Source organism: Equus przewalskii, chromosome 9 (genome assembly GCF_037783145.1).
Source record: "Equus przewalskii isolate Varuska chromosome 9, EquPr2, whole genome shotgun sequence".
Taxonomy (NCBI): domain Eukaryota; kingdom Metazoa; phylum Chordata; class Mammalia; order Perissodactyla; family Equidae; genus Equus; species Equus przewalskii.
The window spans coordinates 7148039-7159796 of NC_091839.1; the positions used below are offsets into that span (position 1 = coordinate 7148039).

Here is an 11758-nt window from a genome sequence, read left to right on the forward strand (position 1 = left end):
CCGGTGAGTCATATGTTAGTACAATTCTAGTAGAATCCTCTGTGGGCCAGTGGACCTGAATTGGAGAGAGGGGAAGGCAGTGAACACACTTTTCTGGGTCGACCTGGCCAGCCCCCTGCCTCTGTCCCATTTCCTATCTTCTCCTTCCTCCATGGGCTATCGGGCCAGTGTGTCTTGAGGTCTAGCTCTAATTCCAGAGGGCACAGCGTCTTGGAGCCAAGTGTTCCCCTTGTACCAGGGCAAGGAGCCTTGGGAAAGAGCAGTCTCCCCTCTGGCCGGAAAGATCAGGCCTGTTGCAGCCAGGGTCCCAGTAAGGGGACTCCAGCTGTGGAAGGGACATCCCAGGGAGGTGGTGCTGAGACAGGTTGGGAGCAGTGCTCTGGGATGGAGGGCCACATCCAAGGCTGTGAATGAGAACTGGACACGCATACACATACCCATCCTCACAGTTGAGTTGCCCCAGTCTGTCTGTCTCTCTGTCTCTCCCTGTTTCTTTGACTTTCTCTGTGTCTCTGTCTTTGTCTATCTCTGACTTGTGTTTGTCTCTTGTCTATTTCTCTCTGGGTCTCTCACTGTCTCTCTTCTTGGATATGTGTGTCTTTCCCTCTCTCTCTCATTCTACTCCTCTCTGTCTCTCAATCTGTCTGCCTATCTTTTTATCTCTGTCTCTCTCTCTCTCTTTGTCGCTCTCTGTCTCTGTATCTCTCTCTGTATCCAAGGATCCTCTCTCCCAAGCGACTGCCAGGGCGACTCCTTGGGAGGTGGGGCTGGGGACGCGCCTTGCAGAGAAGGGGGCTGCTTACACCTTTAAGCGCGGGCGCGCGCGGGGCCTGCTCCTTTAAGCGCGGGCGCGCGCGCGGCCCCGGGTTCCCGGCGAGGAGGCCGCGGGAGCTCCCGGACCCGGCCCGCCTGCCCTGCCCCCGCCCGGCCCCCGCCCCGGCCCCGGCGGGGGAGGGGTCTCTGAGCGTGGCCCCTCCCCCCTGCGCCCCCGCCTGCCTTGCGGTGCCCCCAGCCTGCGAGTCCCTGTGTGTCCGTCTGTCCGCGCCCAGGCCTCGCCCCACCCCGGCTGCCGGGGCTCCCTGGCCGCCCCCCCACCCACCGCAGCCGCTCCCCTCCCTCCGGGCCAGCCCCCGCCGCAGCCCGGGAAGCCAGCCGGCACGCCGCCGCCCTAGACCCAGGGCCCACACCCCGACATCGGGGCCCTGCACCCCGAGATTGGATCCAGGGATCTGGAAACCTGAGCCTGGGACCCTGATCTGGGGCTGGGAGCCCAAGACCTGGAGCCTGAACACCAATATTTGGGGCTGGAATCTCAACATCCGTCCCTGGGACCCCAAGATTTGGAGGCTGAACCCCAAGATTTGGCATATGGACGGCAAGATTTGGAGCCTGAACCTCAAGACTGAGCACCTAAAACCCCAAATCTGGAGCTCAACTCTGAATTCTGCGCCTGGGACCTTGAAATCTGGGACCAGATTCCCATATCTATACTCTGGAACCCACTATTTAGGACCTGAACACTAAGAATTAGGCCTCAAATTCCAAGATCTGAACCCTGGCATTCTAAGGGGCCTAAACCTGAGTTTGGGCCTGAAGTCTTTGCTGCAAACCTGAATACTGAAATTTGGAGCTAGGGACCTCCAAATCTTTACTAAGCACCCCGATATCTGAACCCAGCACCCCAGTATTGGATCCCAGGACTGGGCTTGGGGCTCAGACCCTAAACTCTTCATTTGGCTATTTAGCATCTCAAGACTGGAACTGGGAGACCCTGACCCTCAGCAACCCTAACGGGGTCTGGGTTCTAAAATTGGACCCTAGAGGCCCAATATTTGGACATCTAGGACCCCGAGTATCAAGGTCTAGAGTCTCCGTGGCCACAGATCTGAGCTGAGACACAACAGAGGCCTTGGGGACAGGAAAGGCATGACCAGGTGCTCCCTCCAGAACCCTGCCCCCTGCCCCCTTGGAGCCTGAGGACATTGCTCCCTGGGGTGGCTTCCAGCTCAGGTAAGGCTACTGGGAGACCCCCATGGTGGGGAGGGACCTGGGAGGAACTTTGTGGCTGGGGGTGGAGGTAAGTGAGGACCAGGTCCCTCCGGGCACCCTTGGGATTTCCCCAGGAAACAGACATCCCCCTGCCCCCTAAGGGTCTACCTCCAGCTCCTGCTCTGCCTCAAACACTCTGGCCATTTGGCCAGCCCTGCCCCTCTGACCTCCTCTTCCCCCGTCGATGGCATCTCCAGGTCTCTGACCCTCCACCCTGTTCTCCACCTTCTTCCCACATCTGTCTTGTCTGACCAACTCCACCACTCTTCTCTCTAGTCTCCTTCCTCCACCTCTTCTCTCTGATCATCTGTGACACTTCTGTCCACCGCTCCTCTCAATGGCCATCTCTGTCTGCCTCTTCTCTCTTTGATCATCTTTAACACCCCTGTCCACAGCTCCTCTCTCCGGCCACCTCTGTCTACTGCTTCACTCAGTGACCACCTTTGACATCTCTGTTCGCCAGCTCCCTTGCCCTTGTCCACCCCTGGCTCTAAGGCTTGACCTGTGACTGTGACCATCTCCGTCTACCCCTCTTCTCTCCAGCCGCTTCTGTCCATCTCTCCTCTCTCTGATCATTCTTCACTGTCTCTCTTGCCCTCCTACCGTCCCTGACCCTAACTGCCTGTCTACTGCCATCCGACCATCTCTGGCCTTTACTGACCAACTCTCTTCTCTTGTCTCTCTTGATCATTGGTGCTCTCTGATCATTTCATACATCTTTGACTGCCTTTCCTCTCCCTGATGACCTCTCTCCACATCCATCATCCTAACCAGCTGTCCTCGTCTCCAACTATCTCAGACGTGTCTGTCCTCTCCTACTCTCTCTGACCACCTCTCTGGCTTTTGACCATTTCTGACCACCTTTGACCATCTCTCCTGAATCTGACCATCCCTGACCACTTCTCTCTTTGTCCACCTCTCATCTTCTTGACCATCTCTAATCACCTCTCTTCTCTGGTCATGCCTGACTACTTCTAATCCTTGCCCCCACCGCCACCACCACCTCTCCTCTCCTTGACGATCTTTGGCCGTGTCTCTTTGACCTCATCTAAAGCCTTTTGACTTACCTTCTACCCTCCAAGACCAACCCTCCCATCCTCTGACCATCTCTAACCATTTCTAACCACCTCCCTACCCTCTGACCCTTTGTTCACTTCTGCTCCCTCTGTCCCCCTGTGACACATCTGTCTCTCTGAGTCTTTGACCATCTCCTCTGGCTTTTGATCTGTCTGACTACTCCTTTCTCTGACCATCTTTGACCATTCTGCTCTCAGCCCACTGTGACCTCTCCTGCTCTCAGACTACCCCAGCCCCTCTGGCACCCTTCTGCTGGCCTCAGCCTGCCCTAACGCCTCTCTTCTTCCCACAGACCGCCCCCGCCCGCGATGGCCGTCCTCCCGCTGCTCCTCTGCCTGCTGCCGCTGGCCCCCGCTTCATCTCCACCACAGCCGGCCACATCCAGCCCGTGTCCCCGCCGCTGCCGCTGCCAGACACAGTCCCTACCCCTGAGCGTGCTGTGCCCCGGGGCGGGCCTTCTGTTCGTGCCCCCCTCACTGGACCGCCGGGCAGCCGAGCTGCGCCTGGCGGACAACTTCATTGCCGCTGTGCGCCGCCGCGACCTGGCCAACATGACGGGCCTGCTGCATCTGAGCCTGTCGCGGAACACCATCCGCCACGTGGCAGCTGGCGCCTTCGCCGACCTGCGCGCCCTGCGCGCCCTGCACCTCGACGGCAACCGGCTGACCTCGCTGGGCGAGGGTCAGCTGCGCGGCCTGGTCAACTTGCGCCACCTCATCCTGAGCAACAACCAGCTGGCAGCCCTGGCGGCTGGTGCCCTGGACGACTGCGCGGAGACCCTGGAGGACCTCGACCTCTCCTACAACAACTTGGAGCAGCTGCCCTGGGAGGCTCTGGGCCGCCTGGGCAATGTCAATACATTGGGCCTCGACCACAACCTGCTGGCTTCTGTGCCTGCCGGCGCCTTTTCCCGCCTGCACAAGTTGGCGCGGCTGGACATGACCTCCAACCGCCTGACCACCATCCCGCCCGACCCACTCTTCTCCCGCCTGCCCCTGCTGGCCAGGCCCCGTGGCTCCCCCGCCTCTGCCCTGGTGCTGGCCTTCGGCGGGAACCCTCTGCACTGCAACTGCGAGCTGGTGTGGCTGCGGCGGCTGGCACGGGAGGACGACCTCGAGGCCTGCGCCTCCCCCCCTGCTCTCGGTGGCCGCTACTTCTGGGCCGTAGGGGAGGAGGAGTTTGTGTGCGAGCCCCCAGTGGTGACTCACCGCTCGCCGCCCCTGGCGGTGCCTGCAGGTCGGCCCGCCGCCCTGCGCTGCCGGGCAGTGGGGGACCCTGAGCCCCGAGTGCGCTGGGTGTCACCCCAGGGCCGGCTACTGGGAAACTCGAGTCGCGCTCGCGCCTTCCCTAATGGGACGCTGGAGCTGCTGGTCACCGAGCCGAGCGATGGTGGCATCTTCACTTGCATTGCGGCCAATGCAGCTGGCGAGGCCACGGCTGCTGTTGAGCTGACCGTGGGTCCCCCGCCACCCCCCCAGCTAGCCAACAGCACCAGCTGTGACCCCCCGCGGGACGGGGATCCTGATGCCCTCACCCCGCCCTCTGCCGCCTCTGCCTCCGCCTCCGCCAAGGCGGCTGACACCGGGCCCCCTGCTGACCGTGGTGTCCAAGTGACTGAGCATGGGGCCACAGCTGCTCTCATCCAGTGGCCAGATCAGCGGCCTATCCCAGGCATCCGCATGTACCAGATCCAGTACAACAGCTCAGCCGATGACATCCTCGTCTACAGGTGCAGGGTCTAGGCGCGGGCAGCTCGGGGGTAGGGGGCAGGGTGGAGGGAGGGTTGGAAGTCCACCTACTGATACCCCAGGCTGCAGCACAGCCGAGAAATGAGCTGCAAGGCTACACAGGAAGTCAGACAGCGAAGGTCAAAGAAATCAGGCCGAGAGAGTAAAAGAAATCTGGCAGCAGTGGTGAAAAGAAATCAGACAGTAGAGACAAAATAAATTAGGTAGCAAATGTAAAATAAATCAGGCTACAGGGCTAAAATTTATCAAGCAATGAGGATAAAAGAAATCAGGCTGCATGAGTAAAAAGAAATAAGGCAGCAAAAGTAAATGTTAAACATAAAAAGGCAATCAGGCAGTAAGAGTAAAAGGTTAATGGGGGGCGCAATTTAAGAAGTCAAGGTAAAGAGGAACCAGGTGTTTCCAGATGACGGGGCCAGATACGAGCCAGGCTGCGGAAGAAAAGGAGATCAGGGGGGAGGGTACGGGGGTCACAGCAAAAGTAAACTGAGGCAGCTGTGCTGCAAAGAAACTCAGGCCGGAAGGGGAGGAAGTTAGTAGAGATGGCCTTGGGCTTTGTGCAGTGGGAACTGCTCCACGTGTTTAGAGTTCTGTCATGGTGTCTTCTCAGTTTTTGATGTTCTAAATCGAATTAAGCCTAGTTCAGGCTCCACCTGGCAGGGGAACTGGGGAGTCTGCACCTGTTGAGGATTCCCTTCTCTCTTCTGTTGTTGCAAACACAAACTTGGGGCTTACATACTCCGAGATGGGGGTCAGTACATCTTCTGCCCCCGAGCCGGGCACAGGGAACGTCTGTGGTGGCCACAGGTGGTCAGTAGTGGTGGCTGTGACACCTTGCACCCAAGTCCAGCCTTGTCTGGCTGGCCTTGGATGGCTCCCTGCTGGGCTGGGCCCCGAGGCCTGGCTGCAGAGGCCTGGGCCTCCCAGGGCCTAGGATCTGCACCTTGTAAAGCCAGTCCCTGGGTGCCCTTTCCCTCCCCAGGGGCCTACACCTCAAGAGAGTGTCACTTGATTTCCTTTCTAGTCCTGGAAATCCAGCAAGCTCCCTCCTTCCGTCTCTCAGACAGCAGCACGCAATCGATCCCTCGGAGGGCCCACACCTGACAATCACACACGTCCTGTCCGCCTTGCCTGGCGGGGAGGGGACAAATGCTGTCCTAGATAGTCACCTTCCCAGAGTCAATCATGCAGTTCCCTGTACCTCCCTCGTTAAAGCAGTTTAGGAATAAAACGGATTATAAAACAAGTTAAATCTCCAACCGGGCGCTCTGCTACAAAAGGAAATAGAGTGGGATTGGGTACTAAGGACAGAAGGATGTGAGAAAGGTAAGGATCTCTAGAAACCAGTCAACAGAGATAAAAGGGCATCAGGAGACAGAGCTGGAAAGAAAGAAGGCAACAGGGAGGAAAAGAAATCAGCAGCAATGGCTGAGACACATCAGTTTAATGAAAACGGAGTCAGACCAGAGGAGCCTTGGCAGGCAGTGCTGGAGAAACAATAACAATAATAAGGCAGTGGGGCTAGGGGGACGTGCATTGGCAGGTTAGAGGGGAAGCAGGCATCAGCGGTTGGATTAGAATTCTAGCTGTACCCCGGAGGAAAATCAGGCAGCTGGAAAAGGGAATCAGCACAGCTTGTGGAGAGTCAGACGGGGAGCAAGGGGGAATCAGCACAGCTTGTGGAGAGTCAGACGGGGAGCAAGGGGAAGGTGGGTGAGGGTCTGGAGGCAGACTGGGAGTTGGGATTAGGGGGAGATTGATGGGGACCTAGAAGGAGGTGGGCATGGGGTAGAAGGAGGTCAGACGGTTGGGACACAGTTGGATGGCTAGCTGGAGAGACGTCTGGTGGCAGGGCCACAGGGCACTCGGGGGGCGGGCTGGCGGGAAGCTGGGTGACAGACTGAAGAACTCCGGCAGTGAGCTGGGGAGAAGCGGGGAGGAGAGTGAAATCAGGCGGTGGGTGGGGCAAAGTTGAGCAGGAAGCTGGGGGAATTAGGGCTGCACACCTGTGGGATATTGGGTTGGGTGGCCGTGCAGGACGGGGATCAGGCAGCTGGCGACAAAGTAAAACAGGACTGGGAGAAGTCAAGGGGTGGGCTACAGAGAAAACCACAGGTAACTTCCGGTTGTGGTTTGAAGGACTCAGGGGCTAGAGAGAAATGAGGTAGTGGGCGGGGCCGCGGGCCGGGGCAGTGGAATCCTCCAGACTGCAGGGCTGGGGCAGAGGGCAGGGTGGCCGCTGGGCATCCAGAGACCTCACCCCACCTGCCTGTCCCTCCAGGATGATCCCGGCCGACAGCCGCTCCTTCCTGCTGACAGACCTGGCCTCGGGCCGCACCTACGACCTGTGCGTGCTCACGGTGTACGAGGACAGCGCCACCGGGCTGACGGCCACACGGCCCGTGGGCTGCGCCCGCTTCTCCACTGAGCCGGCGCTGCGGCCGTGCACGGCCCCACACGCACCCTTCCTGGGCGGCACCATGATCATCGCGCTGGGTGGTGTCATCGTGGCTTCAGTACTGGTCTTCATCTTTGTGCTGCTTATGCGCTACAAGGTGCACGGGGGCCAGCCCCCGGGCAAGGCCAAGGCCCCTGCGCCAGTCAGCAGCGTTTGCTCCCAGACCAACGGCGCCCTGGGCCCCGCGCCAGCCCCGCCCGCCCCTGAGCCTGCCGCACCCAGGGCCCACACCGTGGTCCAGCTGGACTGTGAGCCCTGGGGGCCCAGCCACGAACCCATGGGACCCTAGCCTGGCAACCACCTCTGTGGCCCTTCTGGCCCCAGGCGGGGCAGGACCCAGGCACCTGGTGGGACCTGGCCTCAGACTCACCAAATGGCTCACGGTTTTTAAAACTCTGATGGGGAGGGTGTCGGGGGCACCAGGGCACAACAAGAAAGTCCTATTTTTCTAAGCTTGGGCCTGGGCTCTTGCCCTTGTCTCTGTCTGTTGGGGTGGGGGGATCATGCAGGGGTCTGGAGCTGGGGGGTGGGTGCTATCTCTGGGGAGAGACCCCCACAGCTCTGTCTGAGGTCCCTGGATGAGGCTGACGATGGTCATCCATTCAGTCAACAGACATTCTGTGAGTGACCTCTCTGGATGTGCCCTGTGCTGGGTCACACCATGGTGACACACAGAGCCCCAAGCTCTGTCCTCAGACAGTGACAGCTTGGAGTGATCGGAGATGTGGCAATGAGGGGAGCTGAGGAGATTGTGGGAGCCCAGGGAAGATGCCTGACTCGGCCTAGGGTGTGGTCAGGGAGGGCTTCCTGGGGGAGACGTGACCTGAGAATGACATCTGAAGGAGATAATTGGGCAAAGAGCAGAGGGAAAGGTTCCAGGCAGAGGACAAGCAAGGACTTAGTAAGTGCTAGGCACTGGGGGTGCAGTGGTAGAGATGAGCAGGAAGGGTGAGTGGGGCCAGGACCCCCAGGCTGAGGAGCTCAGACTCTGGCCTCATAGTACTGGGGAGCCATGGAGGATTCTGTCCAGAGGAGGGACAGGGTCAGGTCTGGGCTTTCAGAAGATCCTTCTAGCCATCATGAAGGGGGTGGGCCAGAGGGGAAGACTGAAGCTAGAAACCCGGGGGAGGCCAGGGCCAGGACCTGGGTGGGTGAGGACAAGACTAGACCAGGGCAGGGCTGGGGAAAGCAGGGTTGGGGGACCTTCCGGAAGCTGAGGGGGTGGGTTATGGAGCTGAAGGGCAGTGGGGGAGGGAAGTGTATAGGGTGAGACCCACGGCTCTGGCCAGGGGAGGGGACAATGGATCTGCCCTGATACAGGACCAGGGTGGAGGGGCAGGTTTGAGGAAGATGCTGAGGCCAATGAGGGGCCCAGAGGACATGCAGAGGGTGGCAACCAGGAGGCCTCAGGACCCCTACCTAGTCTGTGGCTGCAGCTGGGGACAGAAATGAGGGCTCTGCTCAGCAGTGAGGGGGAACTGAGGCCACCAGGGTGGCGAGGCAGCCTCTGGGACTTTCCATATTTAAGGAACAGGCAAACCTAGGCTGAAAAACAAAGACTAGACAGGAGCAGCGGGTGGAGGGACAGAGCAAAGCAAACCAGGCAAGTGAGACCCAAGTGACTGTTGTGTTTAATGATATCAGGCTGCAGGGCCCCCCGTGAGAGAAGCATGAGGGGCTCGGGGGGCAGGTGCCAGATTCAGCTGACCTGAGAGCAGGAGGTAAGAAAGTGTAGACAGCTAGCGGAGACCCTACGATTCTGGGGCCCAGAGCCTGGTTCAGGTCGATCTGGGCCTTTCCACCCCACATCCCTCCAGGGCTGGTCCTCACTCTGTCTCGAATTCCCCTGGGCCGCCCTCAGACACCACGCCTGGAGGTTTGGAGGACAAACCCTGGGCCTTAGAAATGTCGGGGCTCACTGGAGATCCAGCAAGGGGATGGGCAGTAAGAGGAATAGCACTCCCTGACCTCAGGCCACTCTGGGGGGTGGTCCAGAGGCAGAGATGTGGAGGGAACTTGGGTCCCGTGAGTCCTCTCTGGAGTGATGCTGCTGTGAGGAGCATGGCCAAGAGGTCCCAAGACTGGACTGGCCATTCTCATAACCAGGGGCGCATGACTTGTCCTGGTGGGATAACGTCCCAGATTCTGCTGCAGCTTTCGTGGTGGGTGCGGGCCTTGGAAATGATCTTCCATCTGCCATGGGAACAACCTGAGTCTCAGGGACCTGGTCTGACTCCCGGGTCCTCCAGCAGCATCATGAGACCCTTCCTCTTGTCACCCTCCGGTGGCTGAGATGAGGTGAAGCCAAGGGGCCTAGGGAGTGGGAGGGTTGGATACCTAGTGCCAGCTACAGGATACCAGTTGCTGCCGTGAGGGGGCACCAGAGTGCGCTGTTCCTCAGCCCTGCTTTTCAAATTTGAACAATTTATTGGGTGCCTACTTGTGTGACCTGCTGGGAATTCAATAAGGGACAGATACAGGCCTGTCCTCCCTCACATATCTCACCATTTGGTGGGGGGAAAAATGTTAAATAATGACACAGGCAAATGTAAAGCATCTATGGTGACAAGGAGGGCCGTGCAGGAGAGAGACGTGGCACTGGGGGAGGCCCTGCAACCAGGGGACCTGAGCCGGGAAGAGGGGTTGAGAGAGGCTTCCTGGAGGAAGTGACACCTCCCTGAGACCTGAGGATGCTCAAGTTGGACTTTATGCAGGGTGTGGAAAGGGCATTCCATGCGACTGGAACAGCATGTGCAGAAGTCCAGGGGCAGAGGGATGCATGGTGAGTAAAAGGGACTGAAGGAGGCCGGGGGGTGAGGGAAGGGAAGTGATGCTACATTGAGGCTGGTGGGTGGGGAAGGGGCAAATGACGCAGGACGCTGTGGCCTTGGAGGAGTCTGGATTTTAGTTTAGGTGGCATGAGAAGCCACTGCAGGGTTTTGAGCAGTGAGGAGCGGGGTGCTCCCGGATCTCCAGGAAGCTCCAGGGAGGGTCTCGTTGCACATGGGCAGAGACACCAGGGAGGAGGCTGCTGCAAAAGTCCGAGCAGAAGGGTGATCCGGACCAGTTTGGGGCCTGAAGTGGATGGACTGGAGAGAGATTTGAGCCTGCCTCGCCTGAGGCCTCCCTCCCCTGCGCAGAAGAGGATAGCGTGGACCACTGTCCAGCTACTCGGTTCTCAGGCAAGACTGCAGAGACACTGGGGAAGAAGAGCTGTGGGGCTCTGGTCTCTGATAGCCAAGGATCCGTCCCTCAGGTGGGGGAGCTGACCTCTCTGTAGCATAGGAATTAAGGCCCTTTTCCAGGTTCAAGTACCAGGCAGACAGTGACCAGGGCTCTACAAGGCAGAGCCTGTGGGTGGTCGGGGGGAATGTGGACACTGGAAATGCAGGCCCGGAAGGAGGACACACACCCAGTGGTAGTTCTTGCACATCCAGAAGCAGGGAGGTGGGAGGAGGTGCATGGGCACAGGCTGGTCTCTCTGGCATGGCCCCCTCTGCCTGCCCCACAGGACGCCTGGGCCGTCCCCGCCCCCACGCAGGAACAACACAACTGTGGACAAATGAGCACATGTATCTGGAATTTAAAACGTAGCTTGTCCAACACTGTCCAGCCGAGTCCACTAATTTCCTGAGCTCGGGGAGGGCTGTTCCTCCCACTGTCACCCTCCATCTGGCTTTGAGGATGCCCTGCACATTTTTGAGACCAGCTTTCCTGGGGCCAAAGCTCCAGGCTACTGGAGCATTTTCTTTTCTTTTTTTTTCTTTTTGTAGGGAAAGCTTCGCCCTGAGCTAACATCTGTTGCCAATCTTCCTCTTTTTTTTCCCCCTCCGCAAAGCCCCAGTACATGGATGTATATCATAGTTGTAAGTGGTTCCAGTTCTTCTGTGTGAGCCGTCACCACAGGATGACAACTGACAGACGGGGGCTGTGGTTCTGCAACCAGGAAGTGAACCAAAGTGGTGGGTGCCAAGGTTTAACCACTAGGCCATCAGGGCTGGCTCTGGAGCATTTTCCTGAAGTGACTATAGTCCTGATAGCGGGACTGTTCCCTATCTGCATGCTGCCGGATCCAACCAAGTGTGGCTGAATCTGACACAGTACCTGAGCAGGCATACCTGTGACCCCTTACAAGGCCTCCGCTCATGCCAGCCCTTGCAGCTCTGTACCTGGGCACATAGATGAGAGAATCAGACAAAGGGGTCCCCCAAAGGGGAGCTTTCTCTTCTGGGTTGAACCTGGGCCTGGCTCCTGCTTTTGGTTCCTCCCTGGTGCCTGTGCCCTTGCATGCCTCACAAATCCAGGCTAGGCATCCACACTTGCTGTTGCCCTGACCTGTGTAGAGTGATGCTGGGATCACGGTGGTGACCAGCACGGCCCTCAGAGTGCCAGTCTAGTGGAGGAAAAGATACCCACCAACAATGGC

At 58.7% G+C, this 11758-nt stretch overlaps 1 protein-coding gene across 1 annotated transcript; it reads left to right on the top strand.

Moving 5' to 3' along the window:
* The first annotated feature begins 863 nt into the window (after positions 1-863).
* Positions 864-7784, top strand: LRFN3 (leucine rich repeat and fibronectin type III domain containing 3). The gene is made up of 3 exons (XM_070632693.1): positions 864-2010; positions 3419-4855; positions 7156-7784. The coding sequence occupies exons 2-3, from the start codon at positions 3435-3437 to the stop codon at positions 7619-7621; spliced, it is 1887 nt and encodes a 628-aa protein (XP_070488794.1). The 5' UTR covers positions 864-2010; positions 3419-3434; the 3' UTR covers positions 7622-7784.
* The last annotated feature ends 3974 nt before the right edge of the window (positions 7785-11758 follow it).